This window comes from Podarcis melisellensis (assembly GCF_964234715.1).
Source record: "Podarcis melisellensis genome assembly, chromosome: 6".
Lineage (NCBI taxonomy): Eukaryota > Metazoa > Chordata > Lepidosauria > Squamata > Lacertidae > Podarcis > Podarcis melisellensis.
This window is the reverse complement of record NC_138538.1, coordinates 3,447,222-3,467,167: the sequence shown is the minus strand read 5'-3', so window position 1 is coordinate 3,467,167 and position 19,946 is coordinate 3,447,222. Positions and strand designations below refer to the sequence as shown.

The following is a 19,946-nucleotide window of genomic DNA, read 5'->3' as shown; positions in this document are numbered from 1 at the left end:
GTGTGTCCTTGCCAGGATCCTGCCTTGGTTGGGAGCTACTGGTTGGACTCCTTCCTAGCAAGATGCCCTCGGGAAGCAACAGGCAGGTACCTGAACAGGTGTGTTGACAACTCCTTCCATTCATCCAAAGGTTTTTGTGGAGGACTGTGATCACACCTCTGACCGTGGGGCTCCAGGTGAGTTCGTGAACGGTGGGACTTGCCAGAATCCGAGGCTCCTTTCATCGTGACTCGAGTCCTGAAATTGCAGCGAGGATCTTTCAGCTCCGGGCTGTTGAGGGCAGCTGGCAGACCAGCCTCCGACAATTATTTAATAGCTGTTGAGGTTGGGAAGGAACATTAATCACTGGCTGTGCTGTGTTTCAAGCAGAAGGTGAGGGAGAATTGAGATTCTGCCTTTTGGGTGCTTTAAAGCCTGCTGAAAGAAGTGAGTTCACAGTGCAATAGCATATTGGGTGTTTACTCAGAAGTAAGTCCTGCTCTTCTTCACGGAACTTACACCCAGGAAGGTTGGGTGGGAATACAGCTTCAGTCCATGCCAGGTGGCTTTAAAAGAGGAATAGATAAATTCATGGATGGCACAAAACTTTACCTATGTCCAAAGAGGAGAGAAAACCCAAGATGTTCTCAGGGCATCAGTTTAGGATGTGTATTGTGTGCTTGACTGGGACAGTTTGGCTCTATATTTGTGCTGAATACATTTTAGACTAGGGACGTGGGTGGCGCTGTGGGTTAAACCACAGAGCCTAGGACTTGACGATCAGAAGGTCTGCGGTTCGAATCCCCGCGACGGGGTGAGCTCCCATTGCTCGGTCCCTGCTCCTGCCAACCTAGCAGTTCGAAAGCACGTCAAAGTGCAAGTAGATAAATAGGTACCGCTCCGGCGGGAAGGTCAACGGCATTTCCGTGCGCTGCTCTGGTTCACCAGGAGCGGCTTAGTCATGCTGGCCACATGACCCGGAAGCTGTACACCAGCTCCCTCTGCCAATAAAGCGAGATGAGCGCCGCAACCCCAGAGTCGGCCACGACTGGATCTAATGGTCAGGGGTCACTTTACCTTTACATTTTAGACTAGTTAATTTGGTACCCCTACCCAAGTCTATAAATTTGAGGTGGAGAGACTTGCTGGACATACCAGATTCTAGGATCTATCTTCTCGTTCTGTCTTAGCTATAAAGAAGAATCCTGTACCTTGGAAGGATGACAGGAACTCAGTGGTAGAGCAATGGGTGACTTTGGAAGCAGGAGGTCACAACTGTTGTTGCTGTTGCTGTTGTTGTTGTTGTTGTTGTTGTTGTTGTTATACCCCCTGCCTATCTAGCTGGGGTGCCCCAATGTCATCTCCAGGGAGAGAACCCTGCTTGAAATTTTGCAGAGCTGCTGCCAGTCCGTGTAGAGAATATTGTAGCAAGATGGGCCTGTCATCTGACTCGGTATAAGGCAGATCCCTGTATTGTTGTCTTTATGCCAGAGACTCAGGAGGTCCACCAACAGACCTCTGAGGGTCATCTAGTGCAATGCAGGAACCACGGTTGAAAAATCCCTGACAGACAGACACTCAACCTCTGCTTAAAAACCTTCAAAGAAGGAGAGTCCGCCACTCTCTGCAAATCCGTAAGCAGCAAATTGCAATGTCAGAGCAGAGTCAGTCAGTCGGGAAAACGCTTCTTTTCAGCTGACTAGGTTCCTGCAAACTTTGCCAGCCTCTCTCTGTTCCATCTGAGGGAGTCTGGGTGCCTTTTCCCTTTGATCAGCTCAGTTTCCAACAACAAACCCTGAAACAGACCAAGATTTCTGTGAAAAGGCCACGTCCTTTTCTAACCAGGAGCTATTTTCTGATTGGTCATTGTCACTTGCATGAACGTATCAGACATCCAGTCCAGTACGTTCTTTGCCACAGCAGCAAAAGCTGGGATTCATTGGAGCCCTAGACCTGAGTGCAGCCCAGAGCTGGGGTGGAGACTACCAATTTCTCACAACTTTCTTGCAAAACCATTTTTTTTAAAGAATTGCTTCCGCCACCCACTGAACTCCCATGCTGGTACCTGATGTTATCTCCTTCAACTGAATTTGAATGCCAAATCCGAAATGTTGTCAAATTTCATATTTGTGCTAAATTTGTTTGCGGCCCTACACTCCCTGCCCCACAAAAAATTAAGAACAGGAGCTCAGCCTTAGCTAACCTCAAGTCAAGTAGGAGTTATGAAGAGAGAAGAATGTGCAGAATGCTTTGGAGGATGTGTCAGGGACGGGGCCGTAGCTAGTCATTCTGTGACCAGGGAGATTTAGGCTTTGCCTAGTGGAGTGAACACTAGGGAACGCTAGGGACGCGGGTGGCGCTGTGGGTTAAACCACAAAGCCTAGGACTTGCCAATCAGAAGGTCGGCAGTTCGAATCCATGCAACGGGGTGAGTTCCTGTTGCTCGGTCCCAGCTCCTGCCAACCTAGCAGTTTGAAAGCACGTCAAAGTGCAAGTAGATAAATAGGTTCCGCTCCGGCGGGAAGGTAAACGGCGTTTTCGTGCGCTGCTCTGGTTCGCCAGAAGCAGCTTAGTCATGCTGGTCATGCTTTGTGTACACCAGCTCCCTCGGCCAATAAAGCGAGATGAGCGCCGCAACCGCAGAGTCGACCACGACTGGACCTAATGGCCAGGGGTCCCTTTACCTTTACCTAGTGGGCTGAAGCAATGCATACCAATCTGCTTTGTCTGTCTGTCTGTGTTTTACATGCCACACCAATATCTGAGCTGAGAGGCTCCAGCCAGGGTTCAGTTTCCTTGGAATGAAGGCTAACTGAGACTTTAGGATATATGGTTTTATTTGCACACATATGCAACCTGAGCATAAGATGGAGAGTGTCGCAGAAGCAACACCACAACAGATCTTGTGGACGCTTCTCTGATTCAGTCGAACAAGCTCTACTCAACTGCTCCAGAGATCTTGTCGAAGCAAGGTGGAACCACATCAAAGAGGCAATCTGCAACACAGCTGGGTCTTCCTTTGGCAAAGGAGAGATACAGACCCCCAACTGGTTTGGGGTTGACCTAAAGGACATGGAACCTGTTTTGGTTTTTTACAAAACTTAAATTTTATTGGACATGAAACCGTCTACAGAGGTATAATCCCGAACCACGACACATCACCCCACCGGGGTGCACATTTACGAACTCAAAGCTTCGTTGTAAATCATTGCCAGGACAGCCAGGAAAGTGACATATTCCTGGAAGTTCACCACTTAGAATCATAGAATCATAGAATCACAGAATCATCGAGTTGGAAGAGACCACCAGGGCCATCGAGTCCAACCCCCTGCCAAGCAGGAAACACCATCAGAGCACTCCTGACATATGGTTGTCAAGCCTCTGCTTCAAGACCTCCAAAGAAGGAGACTCCACCACACTCCTTGGCAGCAAATTCCACTGTCGAACAGCTCTTACTGTCAGGAAGTTCTTCCTAATGTTTAGGTGGAATCTTCTTTCTTGTAGTTTGGATCCATTGCTCCGTGTCCGCTTCTCTGGAGCAGCAGAAAACAACCTTTCTCCCTCCTCTATGTGACATCCTTTTATATATTTGAACATGGCTATCATATCACCCCTTAACCTCCTCTTCTCCAGGCTAAACATGCCCAGCTCCCTTAGCCGTTCCTCATAAGGCATCGTTTCCAGGCCTTTGACCATTTTGGTTGCCCTCCTCTGGACACGTTCCAGTTTGTCAGTGTCCTTCTTGAACTGTGGTGCCCAGAACTGGACACAGTACTCCAGGTGAGGTCTGACCAGAGCAGAATACAGTGGCACTATTACTTCCCTTGATCTAGATGCTATACTCCTATTGATGCAGCCCCATTGTGGTCCAGATCTTTCATTAATGCCAGTATCTCTGCGTCCTGCAGTTTCGGTCAAATGGTAAGCGCCTTCTGTATTAGCTCCTTCAATTCCATCTCGTTTAGGGTGTTCTTATCGCCATCCTTGCTGGCGTATTTGTGGAAGGTGGCAACCAGCAGGCCAATAGGTGCTGCCATGGTGAGAGAGCAGAAGCAAGATGGTCCAGTGCTGAGTGGCAGGAGGCGATGGGGAAAGTGGTCAACATGGAACCTGTTATCGCTGCAAAGAGGCTCTCCTGAACTTCAGGCTTGCAACCTGCCGAAAGATGCTTGCTGTGTTGAGAAGGGTGATGCCCAACAGATTGCCAGACGTTGTGCCAATGACTGGCTAGAGCTGCGTCAGAGCATCCAATTCGCTGAGGACACTGGCAACTCTTGCAAAATGTACAAAGGCACAAAGAAAGACTTTGGACCCGCAGCTGGGACAACTGCACCGCTGAAAACCTTGTGGGGAGAGATCATTGCAGACAGCAGCAAGCAGATGAAGCAATGGGCAGAGCACTATCCTGCACTCACAGGAAAACACAGCCTCTGACACAGCAATCCGGACAGAATCCCAGCAGATGTTCTGAAAGCTGTCTTAAACTCCTCCCTCAGGACAACACCTCCACGGCCTCCTCCTCTTGCAGTGTTGGGAACAAGGATCCATGCCACAAGACATGCACGACTCCAGCATCGTGGCCCTCTACAAGAACAAAGGTGACCGCTAGGATTGCAACAACAACCATGGAATCTCCCTGCTGAGTACTGTGGGGAAAGCTTTGGCCTGGGTAGTTCTCAGCAGATTGCAGTCACTCGCAGACAGTCACAATGCAGCTTCAGAGCTCAGAGGTCAACCGTCTGCATGATTTTCTCCCTGTGCCAGCTGGGGGAGAAATGTTGAGAGCAGAGATGCCCCTTGTACGTTGCCTTCATCGGCCTGACGAAGAAGAAGAAGAAGGAGGAGGAGGAGGAGGAGGAGTTTGGATTTGATATCCCACTTTATCACTACCCTAAATAGGGACGTGGGTGGCGCTGTGGGTTAAACCACAGAGCCTAGGACTTGCCAATCAGAAGGTCGGCGGTTCGAATCAACGGTTCGACGGGGTGCGCTCCCATTGCTCGGTCCCTGCTCCTGCCAACTTAGTAGTTCGAAAGCATGTCAAAATACAAGTAGATAAATAGGTACCGCTCCGGCAGGAAGGTAAACGGCATTTCCGTGCTCTGCTCTGGTTCGCCAGAAGCGGCTTAGTCATGCGGGCCACATGACCTGGAAGCTGTACGCCGGCTCCCTTGGCCAATAAAGCAAGATGAGCACCACATCCCCAGAGTCGGCCACGACTGGACCTAACGGTCAGGGGTCCCTTTACCTTTAAGGAGTTTGAAAGCGGCTAACAATCTCCTTTCCCTCCCTCCCCCACAACACTCTATGAGGTGAGTGGGGCTGAGAGACTTCAGAGAAGTGTGACTAGCCCAGGGTCACCCAGCAGCTGCATGTGGAGGAGCGGGGAATCAAACCCAGTTCACCAGATTACGAGTCCACCGCTCTTAACCACTACACCACACTTGTTGACCTTTGACTCAACAAGATAGGGCGGCCTCCTTAGCTTCACAAGATGATTGTGTCCTTCCACGTGAACAGTTCATCCTCGGATTCCTTCCCGATAAATGGCAGTGTGAAACAGGGCCGTGTTCTTGCCCCAACTCCCTTTGGCGTTTTCTCCTGCCTGTTGCTCTCAAATGCCTTCTGCTCAACTGAACAGTGGCGTAGCGTGGGGGGTGCAGGGGGGGCAGCCACACCGGGCGCAACATCTGAGGGTTAGGGTTAGGGGGCGCAAATCCACGGGTTAGGGGGCGCAAATCCATGGGTTAGGGGGCGCAAATTACTTGCCTTGCCCCGGGTGCTGACAACCCACACTACGCCACTGCAACTGAAGAGGGTGTGTACTTTCATGCAGATGATGCAGCCTTGACAGCGCGCTCTGAGGAAGCTCTCCAGAGACTCACCAACCATTTTGCCCAAGTCTGCAGGGAGTTCAGTCTCACCACCATCCTGACAAAGACCAAATTATATATATATAATACATTTGTATTAGTTTTTTTACATATCATTTTCAGCAATCATTTAACATAACTTCTTATCTTATACAATATTTTAGACCTCCGTCAACAACCTCTGATGATTTTCCGTTCTTTATCACTTATTCTGCATTTCTTAATTTCTCTTTTACTTTTAATTATCATTAACTAATAATTCTCTTCATAGTCTTTCTTGTAATATTTCAAATAATCCTCCTTACAGAACTTCTTGCAGTCCTACTAGCGTAATCTGATCATTACAGTTGCTTTTCAAATAGTTCATATATTTAGTCTTCTAAGAATCTCTGAGCCTGCAGGTTTCCAATCCTTCCTGTTAATTTATCTAATTCTGCATAGTCCATTAATTTCATCCGCCATTCTTCTTTCAGCAGTAATTCTTCTTGCTTCCATTTTTGTGCCAATGACAACACTGGGGCTATAAATAACAATTTGCAAAGTGCATGCATGACAGTGACACTCAACAGGAGTTTGGCCAACTCACCCATTTGTACATCAACGAAACTAACAAGAGCAGAGATTCATCACATGGGTGGTGAACAGTTCACAAGGAACACATGAGAAGGATTGACGCCCAGATAATCTGTCACTGCAGCTTTTGCCAATCTGGTGCCCTCCAGATGTTCTGAACTGCAACTCCCTTGGCAAGGGTCAAGAGACATGTGAAATACAGCTCTCTTCTCATAATCCTCTGTAGCATGGAAAAGGATCCTTAAGGTTAATCAATCAATTGCTTTTTGCATGTGTCTCCATCATATTTACAAACACAGCATGTTGTTGTTGTTTAGTTGTGTCGGACTCTTCGTGACCCCCTGGACCAGAGCATGCCAGCCACTCCTGTCTTCCACTGCCTCCCACAGTTTGGTCAAACACATGTTTGTAGCTTCGAGAACACTGTCCAACCATCTTGTCCTCTGTCATCCCCTTCTCCTTGCGCCCTCCATCTTTCCCAACATCAGGGTCTTTTCCAGAGAGTCTTCTCTTCTCATGAGGTGGCCAAAGTCTTGGAGCCTCAGCTTCAGGATCTGTCCTTCCAGTGAGCACTCAGGACTGATTTCCTTCAGAATGGAGAAGTTTGATCTTCTTGCAGTCCATGGGACTCTCAAGAGTCTCCTCCAGCACCACAATTCAAAAGCATCCATTCTTCGGCGATCTGCCTTCTTTATGGTCCAGTTCTCACATCCATACATCACTACTGGGAAAACCATAGCTTTAACTATACGGACCTTTGTTGGCAAGGTGATGTCTCTGCTTTTTAAGATGCTGTCTAGGTGTGTCATTGCTTTTCTCTTGCAAAAAATGCTAGAGATCTCTTTTAATAAAAAAACTAGAGGCCTATCTCCTGGGAGTTACAGATTTGGACATTCTGCAAAAAAGGAAGGCTGTCCTTTTATACGCCACGGCGGCAGCAAGAGTTCTTGTTGTGCCAAAATGGAAGCGTATTGAAATTCCCTCAACACATGAATGGATCCAAAAGCTGACAGAATATGCCGAATTAGACGGTCTATCTGAAAAAATAAAGAATAATCCAAAACCAGGAATTTGTCTCAAAACGGGAGGTTTTCAAAGAACATTTGAAATATCAATATAGTAGTTTAAACTCTGTTGCAGCATCCGAGGAACTTCAGTAATAGCTGCAAGTTAGACAGAAGAGTTAAGATATATTAAGAAAAAGTTAAGTTATGATAAAAGTGTGTATTGGCAATAAGGAATATGAAATTGAAATATGGAATAGACGGGAGGTCAGGTCGATAGTGTAAAGCCCAACTTATGTTTTATTGTTTGTTAAGAAAATTTTGTGTTTGTTGTTATTCCCGTGTGTATTTCTGTTTCGGTGTTTTCTAATAATATTAATAATAATAATAATAATAATAATAAATAAATAAATAAATAAATAAATAAATATGATGATACCCCTTCCTGCTGTTCACCAGCCTGGGGCCCGAACCACTGCTGCCCTGCGCGAACCTCTCTCAGTGGAGCAGCGAGACCAGAGTTCTTTACAGCAGTGATATTTTGAGCAGCGCCGGTGAATCACAGAATTGAAGCTTGGGAAGGGACCCCAAGGGTCATCTAGTCCAACCCCCTTGCAATGCGGGAACCACTGCAGGATTCCAAGTGGTGCAGGACCTTTCAGACGACGGGTTTCTTGGGCGTTTACCCTGAATCGTTTGCAGGAAGATTAAACAATGCCAACTGATTCACAAGCATTCACTCCTGATTTGTTTCAAAGCAAACGCAATCCTGCGCTTCCCGGGGCATTTCGATTTCACTTTCCTCATAGCAAAAAGTCCAGGCGTTAGGGCAAGCGGTCTTGTTGTGCAAGACCTCCCAATCAGCTATAGTTGCACAACTTGGGTTTGCAGGCGTCTGATTGAATCCCACCTGAAGATAGAGACAGTCAGGAAGTGTTTTGCAATTCTGGTACAGTGGTACCTCGGGTTACAGACGCTTCAGGTTACAGACGCTTCAGGTTACAGACTCCGCTAACCCAGAAATAATACCCCGGGTTAAGAACTTTGCTTCAGGATGAGAACAGAAATCGCGCGGCAGCAGCAGGAGGCCCCATTAGCTAAAGTGGTACCTCAGGTTAAGAACAGTTTCAGGTTAAGAACAGGCCTCCAGAACGAATTAAGTTCTTAATCTGAGGTACCACTGTATTCAGGAGACAAGTCTCTGACTTAGATTGAGACAGAACTCTTGCCTAGGCAGAAATGGGATTCTTTCTCACAAAAACAATTAAACCTGATGGTGTGCAGTTTCACTTGCTAATTACAGAACAGGGCTATGTATATTTGATGCAATCTCCAGTAACTGGCACCTGGAGAACCTCAGTTTTCATTCTATTTCTCCCCTTTTCTTTTAAAAAAGAAGAAGAAGAGTTTGGATTTGATATCCCGCCTTTCACTTCCTATAAGGTGTCTCAAAGCGGCTAGCAATCTCCTTTCCCTTCCTCCCTCTGTGAGGTGAGTGGGGCTGAGAGACTTCAAAGAAGTGTGACTGGCCCAAGGTCACCCTGCAGCTGCATGTGGAGGTGCGGAGAAGCGAACCCAGTTCCCCAGATTACGAGACTACCGCTCTGAACCACTGCACCACACTGGCTCTCATTTCCGGGGTGCGCACTATCCTGCGCTATCTCTGCAGCTTTCTTATGGCACCTGGAAGCATAGATTTGATCCAAGGTGGGAAGAGTGCACCCAATTATTCTCTCTGCAGTCTTCACAACCCTGGACAGCATTGTTTTCTCCCTGACCATGCAGCTCCCAAACCACACACACAGACCATAAGTTAATACACTCTCTACAGTATAATGGCAAAATGCCATCAACAGGTCCTTTGAGAGATTGTTTTCCCGGAGGATTCTCAGAAAATATAACCTCTGCTGTGCTCTCTTCATCAGGTCTTTTCTCCCCAGGTTAGGTCATCTCTCAACTCCATTCCCAGAAATTGAAACACTGAGACCTGTTCCCCTCTCAGACTCCCACTCTGCCCCCAGCCTGCTCACCAGCTTCCTCAGCTCAGTTTCCTCGAAGGCATGGCCTGATGCAGAGTGGTCGCTGCCTTCCCCTGACTCCTCCTTGGCACCCTGCCATCAAGGGGGAGTGTGGGGTGCCCCTTCCAGTCGCGGCCTTTTCTTCTGCAACACGGTGCACTGCATGCAGCTCATGCTGGAAACTTTGAGGGCAATCGCCCCCCAAAAGATCAACAACTTGCTGCCGCCAATCATCCAGATTTTCACTTCTAGTTTAGAGTTTCATTTTCTTTCTTTTTTAAAATTTTTAAATTCATTTTCCTTTTTCATTCATTACATACATCTCAATTTCTCCCCCCCCCCATTTTTTTTCCAATTTACAACACAAACAGAAAAACAAACAATACAAACAGATTCTTGTCTTTATTTTTTCTAAACATTGTTAGGTGGGCTTCCCCAAGTCCCCCCTATCTGATTTTCATTTTACCTCATCTTTATCATAATTTCTAACCATTTTTTTATCACACTTACTTTAACCATAAAAATCTTCACTTTTTATCGCTTACAAATAATTCTATTTAAAAATACACTATCTTCTACTTCTAACCTTACAGCATAAATCGGCTTCCAAAGCTATTCTAAGATTTAAATAGTAACATTTTTTTTCCAAATATTCCTTTCAAATTTCTTCCACTGTCTCTTCTCTCTGGTCTCAGAGTCTCCCGGTTAGTTTGGCAAGTTCCATCTAGTCTCAAATTCTTAACATTTACTATATATTCCTCCTTTGCTCCCCTCCAAGGCTTCTCTCCGCTTTTGTTTTGTTTCTATTTTCACCCACTTTGCTGTCTCTTAACAGAAAAAGTTATTAATAACATAACACCAAGCCTAAAAACATAAAAGTAACAGTAAATACACCATCCTATTTTGCTATCTTCTAAACATTTTCTAATGCTAATAATGTGAATGTTTATTTAAATCCTGCCATCAAGTCTATTGACTTTCTTTGTTTCTGCAAATATAATATGAATGGTTCCCGATCTTTTTCAAAGTCTCTGTTGTCTTTTTCTCTTAGTCTACCTGTCATTTTTGCCAGTTCCACATAGTTCATCAACTTCTCTTGCCATTGTTCTTTCATTTTCTTAATATTGGGTTCAAGAAAATAGGGGTCGTCTTATACATGAGGGCGTCTTATACATGGGAAAATACGGTATACATTTCCCCCCGGTTGCTCATCAGGAGTTCAGACCACGTCATTGCATATTTGAAGTTAGGATGAATATTATTTTGCCCGAAGGTTCATCTCGTTACATTTCCTTGTGCTGAACCTGACATGACATTCATGTTGCCTGCAAACGTCGAATATATTGGGCAACCTTCATCTGTGTCAATATGAAAGACAATCGGCCTTTCGTCATCCCTCCAGAGTTCCCTCGATGATAAATGATGTGGTTGGATTTTCTCACGAGAGAGAGAACACCCCAGAGTACAACACCCGGATAAAACAATCATCACTTCCTTTATTGCTCTCTGGTAGTGTGACTGGGGAACTGTGGGGGCATTCCATGGGCCCCGGACTGACGAATTACTGTCAATCACTTGCAATATAGGGAAGTCTAGGAATGGCGGGGAAGAATTATAAAGGCTCCAGGGGGGGTTGATAAGATCATCGGATAAGGCCCAGCTGATCCTTTGGAGCTCAAGACTCCCGTAAGTAACACTTCTTCAAGATTTGCATTCTAGGCTTTCAGGAGGGCTGGTGGCCCAACTGACTGGGTAGCCCACCTGGCTACTTGCGGTGGCAGGACTTCTGAAGGTTTGGTCAAGGGAAAGACTCCCCTTTGGAGAAAGGTTGCAGAGTTTGGGACCTTTTACAGAAAAGGAAGAGGAGACATGATAACAGTCTCTAAGATGATGCATGACAGAGAAAAGTTCTTTTCCCTCTTTCACAGCACTAGAACAGTAGTTTTCAACCAGTGCGCCGTGGCACCCTGGGGTGCTTTGAAGGATGGCCAGGGGTGCTACGGGCACCTTCTTTCCTTCCCCCTCTCCTCTTATGCCCTCTTGCGTCTCTGCCTCCCAAAGGCTTGCAGGGCTGTTTGTTGCAACAGCCCCAGCTACATGCTCTGCAGGCGAATGGTGCCTCTGGGTCTGCCAAGGGTCTGCTAGTTGCCAGGAACTGAGGTTGCATTGAGATATGCAAGCAAGTGGGCGAGGGAGCCCAGTCCGCCAGCACTTGCTGTTGGGAATAATGCGACTCATGCAACACGTTGGCGATTAATATACACAGAACAGTAATTATACATTCGTTATCAACCTTCGGAGAAAAATACAAAACATCAAACAAAGCCACAGAGACTTGCAAACTACCCAACCTAAGATGAACTTATAATGTCTGGTTTCAATAGATTTTTCAAACGCTTAACTCAGCCTTTTAGATAAGTTCATGAAGAGACCAACGAAAGGTAAGTTAGGTGTTATTCACGATACCGAGAGATGCTAGTGGAGTTGTAAAGGTAAGATAAAGGGACCCCTGACCATTGGGTCCAATCATGGCCAACTCTGGGGTTGTGGCGCTCATCTTGCTTTATTGTTCTTGCTCCAAATCAATCTTCATCTTCTCAGGTGGTCCATTGTCTCTGTAATTTCATGGAATTAGTTGGAATTAGCTGGCTATGTTGGTCAGGTGTGTCTGCTTGGCCTGCAGAGGGCATTGACTTTTAATTTTTTGCGCAATGAGAAGTGTCTTGCTGGGTCGTTATAAAATTATAGAAAAGCTGTTTGCATATGAGCTCAGTGGTTGCACAATCCATACGCAGAGCCACACATACTCAGATAGGAAGCCTTGGCTCAGTGGTAACTTTTGCTCTGCCAGTGTTATAAATTTACCCTCACCTGAGACTCTAGAGAGCAGTGTCACAATGTATCCCTGAATCATGATTTTGCTATCAGGATGGTAGACTGCACCTGAGAAAGAAGCTCTCTTTTGGCCTCGAGAAGCAAGGCGAGAGATTCCGTTGCAGTAACTCAGGGAACAATTGCAGCACCTCTTGCTAAATCCTTTGATTTAGCTGCAAATCTTTCCCATCCTCCCTTATCATTTGTAACCATAAAGTTAAAGGAGAGATCACCAGACTCCTTCTGGAAGTGCTAAGCCAAGAGATGATAACTTCTTCCTTTTCCCTCCACCCCCCATAAAAACCAGTCAAGAGCTTTCAATGGCCTGAGGCTCCCCTCTAGAAGTTACCCAGACATATTGCTTCAGCTGAATTATTGCTTCCTTCCTTTTTAATTAAGAGACATGATAGCAAGGCATTTTAGGGCAATCTTTATTTCCAGATACGACAGGCACCAGCTATCTGCACTTTCTGGAAACAATTCTGACAAGAGGAATAGGTCTCTGCCCCTGGGTGTCTGCTCAGTATTGCTTTTAAATTTGCCTGCTATTATTTACTGTGTTGCTTTAAACCGTTCTTATCTGTTATTGGCTTATTTCATAAAATTTATATACAGTCGTACCTTGGAAGTCGAACTGAATCCATTTTGGAAATCCTTTCAACTTGCAAAACATTTGGAAACCAAAGCACGGCTTCTGATTGGCTGCAGGGAGCTCCTGCAGCCAATCGGAAGCTGCGCCGGACGTCCAGCTTCCGAAAATCATTCGACAACCGGAACACTCGCTTCCGGTTTCCGATTGTTCGGGAGCCGAAATGTACAAGTTCCAAGGAGTTTGGCGACCAAAGTAGACTGTACTTTGTTGTTGTGGTTGTTTAGTCGTTTAGTCGTGTCCGCCTCTTTGTGACCCCACGGACCAGAGCATGCCAGGCACTCCTGTCTTCCACTGCCTCCCGCAGTTTGGTCAAACTCATGCTGGTAGCTTCAAGAACAGTGTCCCACCTTCTCGTCCTCTGTCGTCTCCTTCTCCTTGTGCCCTCCATCTTTCCCAACATCAGGGTCTTTTCCAGGGAGTCTTCTCTTCTCATGAGGTGGCCAAAGTATTGGGGTCTCAGCTTCAGGATGTGTCCTTCCAGTGAGCACTCAGGGCTGATTTCCTTCAGAATGGAGAGGTTTGATCTTCTTGCAGTCCATGGGACTCTGAAGAGTCTCCTCCAGCACCAGAATTCAAAAGCATCCATTCTTCAGCCATCAGCCTTCTTTATGGTCCAGCTCTCACTTCCATACATCACTAGTGGGAAAACCATAGTTTTAAATATACGGACCTTTGTTGGCAGGGTGATGTCTTATTGTAAAGCAAGCAAACCTCAAAGTAGTTTACCAAAAAAGGATAAAACAATAAAATTATCACTCTCCAGGGTGCAAGCCTGGGCAGTGTGTCTGGAGGTCCTGGGCTGGCCAGATGACAAGATTTCATGGCCTCACTGATGGGGTCCAATGAAAAGGAGAGCAATATGTTTGGCACCAGTTTGGCTGCAGGAGTTGCTGGAAGGAGGCATACAAGGTGCCGTCCAATCAATTTAGGGACTCCACTCTGACCTTGTGTATGGTTTTCTCCTTGGCTGCTTTCCTCTGCCCTTCAGATAAACTGTTCCCAAGCTACTAAGTACAGTACTTTCGTTCCGGAGGTCCATTCTTAACCTGAAACTGTTCTTAACCTGAAGCACCACTTTAGCTAATGGGGCCTCCTGCTGCCGCCGGAGCACGATTTCTGTTCTCATCCTGAAGCAAAGTTCTTAACCTGAAGCAGTATTTCTGGGTTAGCGGAGTCTGTAACCTGAAGCGTATTTAACCTGAAGCGTATGTAACCTGAGGTACCACTGTAGTGGCACCTTGGTCTCTGCCTGGTAACAAATCATCATCTGGGGCAGACCTGTACAACCTGATAGGGTCTCACTCCTGTCAGCAATTGTCCTGCAGTATTCTGCATCGCAACGGCAGCTTCTGGGTGAAGCGCCACGTGCAGGAAAACAACTTTCAATCTGATGATACTGGGATAGAGGTGTTCCCTTCAAAGGCTTGCTGGAAAAGGACAGTCTTCGACAGATGATAGAGGTGGCGCCTTGTCTGGTGGGCGTCTACAGACCTCCTGATAAGACGGTATCTGCAGGGTGCCTTCTCTTGCAAAGCACAGTGGCCAAGGGGCTATATAAGTAGCTGGTTCTTTTTGCAGTGGCATTAACAGGGTAGCAGTAGGACGCCCCAGCGAATTGTTGGACCATTGCCTTCTGCATCAAGGGCTGGAGCTCCTTCCATCTAAGGCACCCTCAGCTCCAACACATCAGGCAGCTGCTTTGCAGAAACACGGACAGGTACTCATTCTACTTCCTCTGGCTTCAAGTCCATCAGCTGGCAGAATTCTCTCTCTCCCCTCACCCTGTTTTCTCCTGTCTTCTGTTTTTGAGCCTGACCAGGCCCCTGTCATCTTGGGGTGACACGACCCCCTCTTTGCTGTGCAAACCCTTCTCCTCCTTTCTCCTTCCCTTGGCTGAGGCCACATTCACACCAAACATTTAAACCACCCATGATGCCACTTCAAAGCGCCGTGGCTTCCCCCAGAGAATTCTGGGAGCTGTAGTTTGCTAAGGGTGCTGGGATCTGTCGGGCGGCCTCAGTTCCCCTCAAAGAGAGACAGTTCCCAGAATTCCCTGGAAAGAGAGATTGGCTGTTAAACCACTCTGCAAAATATGTCTCTGTGAGGACAATAGGCATGTGCTATCTCTGTTTTCAGTGAAGGTTTTCTGTATCCTTGCTTTTTGTTTTAATGTATTTTTCATCTTTGTTGGAAGCTGCCCAGAGTGGCTGGGGAAACCCAGCCAGATGGACAGGGTACAAATAATAAATTATTATTATTATTTGTTGCTCTGTGTATTTTAGCCAGATTATATATTTATATAACTGGAATTGCACACTGCTTGGAGGATTGTTTTGTTTTCATTTTCTTTTTGAGCAAGGGGTATATAAATTTTCTGATTGAAATGAGTAAATAAGCATGTTGGCACAGATTCCCAGAGACTTTGGGGAGGCACTTTGCATATGGTCAGAGGTTCTCATATCACATTTCCAGGAAGGAACTGTAGCTCTGAAAACAAATCAAACAATTCTCTCTTTATGTCACCTTGCGAAGGTATATGCCCTGAAAGACAGAACAAAAAAAATAATATTGTGATGTTGTTGTTACTTTAGAGGGGAAACTGGTTTGGGGTTTGAGAGGTTGAAGTAATGGAATTTGCCTTTAAAATAAATATCACACCAAGTGTTTCATATGCCTTCTAAAGGAGTGATTTGCTCACTCCTCTTTGGAAAAAATAAAATGCATAGGTTTTTAAACAACTTCAGGGGAGGTAAATGTGCCGATTCTGCAAAACCTTTACCTCTGTGGCTGCAGCTTCTGGTGCTACTGGTTTATCACTTCATTACACATTCAGATGTGTGGGGGAAGCGGCTGTCTGATTTGCAGCACAAATGAATTTCTGTATCAGCTGGGTTTTTATAAAAGGCAAAAAAAACCTTCGCACAGCTCATACTTAAACTATGGAACTTGCTCCCCAAAGGGGCAAAAATGGCCACCCATCAAGATGGCTTTAGGAAGATTGGGGGAGAGGGCTATCGATGGCTATTTGCCATGAAGGTTTGCCTCACTTAGAAGCAGCAGTTTCTATTGTTACAAAAGTTGGGTGCCTCCCCCTTTCTCTGACGAATGGTAGCAAGATCCGAGGGGGTTCCTGGCACTCACATGTGGTCTGTGTTCCTTTGGAGAACTGAGACACGGCGGAGACGGTTGTAGCTTTAAGAAATGTGGTTTATTCACCCATTTACACCTTCAGTCTGCGTGGAAGGAGGTCAGATCTTACAGCATGGTCATTTCAAGAGGGGATTGCCCCAGTGGCGTAGCGTGGAGGGTGCAGGGGGGGCCGGCCGCACCGGGCGCAACATCTGGGGGTTAGGGTTAGGGGGCGCAAATCCACGGGTTAGGGGGTGCAAATTACTTGCCTTGCCCCGGGTGCTGACAACCCATGCTACGCCACTGGATTGCCCCACACTGCAGTGCAACACGTGAATCAAAAGCATGTTTCCCAGTCTGCCTTCAGCCAGCCTGCCCAAGATGGATCTCTCCTTTTTCTCTCCCCTCCTCCTTCCCAGAACACCTTGCTAAAGAAACTCTTTCCTGTAGCTTCAAACACACACACCATGACCTTGGCAACATCTGTCTCCCCAGGCCAAAAGATTCCTCTCTGATGGCCCATCAACCCCTTTTGCCATGTTAACAGATTTGCTCTTCATCAGGCCAGCCAGGCTGGTTTGCATCAGCCAGCCCTGGGATTCCTTCTCTGGCATGGCTCTGCAGATTGTAAGGTAAAGGTAAAGGAACCCCTGACCATTAGGTCCAGTCATGACCAACTCTGGGGTTGCAGCGCTCATCTCACTTTATTGGCCGAGGGAGCCGGCATACAGCTTCCAGTCATGTGGCCAGCATGACTAAGCCACTTCTGGCGAACCAGAGCAGCGCACGGAAATGCCGTTTACCTTTCTGCCAGAGTGGTACCTTCTTTATCTACTTGTACTTTGACGTGCTTTCGAACTGCTAGGTTGGCAGGAGCAGGGACCGAGCAACAGGAGCTCACCCTGTCCCGGAGATTCAAACCGTCGACCTACTGATTGGCAAGTCCTAGGCTCTGTGATTTAACCCACAGTGCCACCCGCATCCCTATGTTAACCTTACTCTTTGCTTTACCTGAACTTTCCAGGCTAAACATACGCAGCTCCCTCAACCATTTCTCATAAGGCTTAGTTTCCAGACCTTGGATCCTCTTGGCTGCTCTCCTTTGCACACCTCCCAGCCTGTCAACATCCTTCTTAAATTGTGGCACCCAGAATTGGACACTGGACTGCAGGTGTGGTCTGACTAAGGCAGAATAGCGTGGTAATATTACTTCAATTGATCTGGACACTATACTTCTGTTGATGCAAAATCCTACCATTTATTAATTTCTAGGGTTTAGGGGGAGTCCCCCCAAAATCTGTAGCACCATAATACCCGTGTTTCATATAACGCATATTGCACCTGTGCTTAGAGACCTGTGCTGGTTGCTGATTTGCTATTGAGCCATTTGCTATTGAGTTGCCATTAGTACAGTATATTACTAATACAGTATATTAAGCCTTAATGGTCTGGGACCAATTTACCTGTGAGATCACCTTACCATAACTCTGAACTTCTTTAATATGTGGAATTGGCCCAGTTCTCTGTTTGTAAAAACTTGATATTCTGGCAGCTGCGCTTTGGAACTCCCTGCCAGTTGACGTGATCCAGGTGCCTTCACTGTACTCCTTTGCTGCCTGCTAAAAACATATTTGTTTAGGTAAGCCAGCCCAGACATGGAGAAAGAGGCTGAAAATAATACAGTGAGGTTGCCTGCTTGAGATCAAGAGGCAGGGAGTTCCAGGTGCCGCCACACTGAACGATCAAGTTCTTACAAATGTGGAACGGGTGTTTTGCGGCATCTACGTCGGTGTCATCAAAAATATTCAGTACTTTGAGATAGTTCTTGTGCAGCTGTGCTCCTTTGCATCCGCCTTGCCAAATGCAAGGTGGTTCTTTTAAAAAAGGAGATTTAGAAGCAATGCAAAACACAAGTGAGTGGGAAGAAGAAGATTTTATTTCAAAACAGTAGACAATATATACATACCAAGCATGCACTTCTATCTGCCACTAGGAAGCCCTTAAGAAGCGGCGAAGTGACTCCCCCTGGTAGCTTCAGTTTGCACAGCCCTGCGGCCGATCAGTCCGTGCAGGAGCTTCTGAAAAGCTCTGCCCAAACCATCTGATTTTATAGATAGCCACTCACTTTCCCACAATGATTTCCAACATCAAAGAAGATTTCCAGATCTACTGTATCCTCCACAGGTGATTAAGGCATAGGGGGGGGCTGTTCACCCCCTCCCAACTGATTAGGACATTAAAGACTGTTCTCACATCGTCAAAGAACTTAACAAGAGCAAGGGAGGGGGAAGGAACAGAGGCAGGAAGGGCTCTGTGTTAGATCACTAACTCTCAGAAACATTTTTTCGTCTACCAGGTGCATTTCTCATACAGCATCGTTTTAAGCACCTTTCCCCCCCTTTCTCCTCCAGGTAACACAGAAGACCTTCGCACACACCTTGGGCCTACAGAAGATGCTCTGGCCAATTTCTCTGGCTCTTTTGGCCTCTTGCGTGCAAACAGCCATGGGAGCCGATGGAGGCTTGAAGGTCCAAGTGACCCAGAAGGGGCTGAATTATGGTGGGTGACTTCACCGCAGTCTCCGTACTTGGCCTTGAGCAAAATGGAAGGGGGAGATTAAAAAGACAGAGAGAAAGAGTCTCCCAGAAATGCTCAAATTGAGAACTTGTTGGTGCAGAAAGTACTTTTAAAAATGTGATGTTTGCATTAAGGCAGTGGTTCCCAAAGGGGGGGGGCTACCCGCCGGGGGGGGGGCAGGATTACCTAGGGAGACCCTCAGAGGCAAGGCGTGGGGCGCCAGAGGTGCAAACGACAGTCAGACTTTTAAAAGTTGCTATCACTGGATCAAGTTCATCAATTCTGTCAAATTAATTAAAGTAAATAGTTTAAATTGAACAAATGTGCAATTAATCGTTACTGCTTTGAAGTTTATTGCGCTATTATCTTCCTTAGTGGGCTATGCAAGCCGCTATTCTGAAACAAAAATGTTCTTTATAGAGTACGGCAGCTCTTTTTTAAAAAAATCAAATGTTTAGGGGTACTCTCATTTTGACTCAAGAAAATCACCATTTTATAGTTCAAGTCAGGGGAAATAAATACAGGAAATAGACAAAAGTACAAAGATTCACAAAATGTTTAGGGGTGTGCGCATAGCTGCCAACTTTTCCCTTTTCTTGCGAGGAATCCTATTCGGAATTCCCTTTAAAAAAAGGAAATGTTGACAGCTATGGTTATGTGTCCCCCAGAAAAAAGGCACTGGGATTGGGGGGGTGGCCCAAAAAAGTTTGGGAACCATTGGATTTTCCTGTGGGGCAAGGGCTGTCGGTCCAGGAGAACCTCAGAACCTAAGATCTCAAGGCCCAAACCTGAGATCCAAGGGCGACCCCTAGTGATGTCATGAAGGGTGAGTCCTGGGGATTCTTCCCAACACTGAGCACTGGAGACGGAGGTTAATTGGGAGAGACAAGGAAGGCAGACCTCTCTGATTCTTCCCCTTTCCCCCTCTTTACAGCAAAGGAACTTGGAATCGAGATATTGAAGTCAGCGCTGAAGAAGGAAACGTTCCACAACATAAATGGTTCTTACACTGTTCCGCTTGCTGGGAAAGTGTGGTATTCTGTAGCTGGGTAAGCGAGAGTGTGTGGCTCCCCACCTCCCCTCTTCTTGACTCCGGACCACTAGAGTGGTCTGGAGTACCTCAGGTTGAGAACAGTTTCAGGTTAAGAACGAACCTCCAGAACGAATTAAGTTCTTAACCCGAGGTACCACTGTACTAATACTAATACTAATTGGAAGTTGGAAAGCGTAATGCTGGTGGTCAACAAAAGAGGTTTAAAGACTGTTT

General features: G+C 46.4%; 1 protein-coding gene and 1 pseudogene across 2 annotated transcripts in view; one reads left to right on the top strand and one right to left on the bottom strand.

Moving 5' to 3' along the window:
- Window positions 1-432: 432 nt before the first annotated feature.
- The window catches only part of LOC309372936 (bactericidal permeability-increasing protein-like), a 42,355-nt gene continuing 22,841 nt past the window's right edge, over window positions 433-19,946 (top strand). The window contains exons 1-3 of the mRNA XM_081917033.1: window positions 433-468; window positions 18,514-18,661; window positions 19,614-19,728. Coding sequence (XP_081773159.1) covers window positions 18,556-18,661; window positions 19,614-19,728 — 221 coding nt within the window. The 5' untranslated portion in view covers window positions 433-468; window positions 18,514-18,555. The remainder of the gene's footprint in view (window positions 469-18,513; window positions 18,662-19,613; window positions 19,729-19,946) is intronic.
- Window positions 3,068-4,169, bottom strand: LOC309372153 (protein S100-A6 pseudogene; annotated as a pseudogene). The gene is made up of 2 exons: window positions 3,836-4,169; window positions 3,068-3,232 (listed from the first exon to the last, which is right to left on the bottom strand). The product of its transcript is annotated as a protein S100-A6 pseudogene (transcript).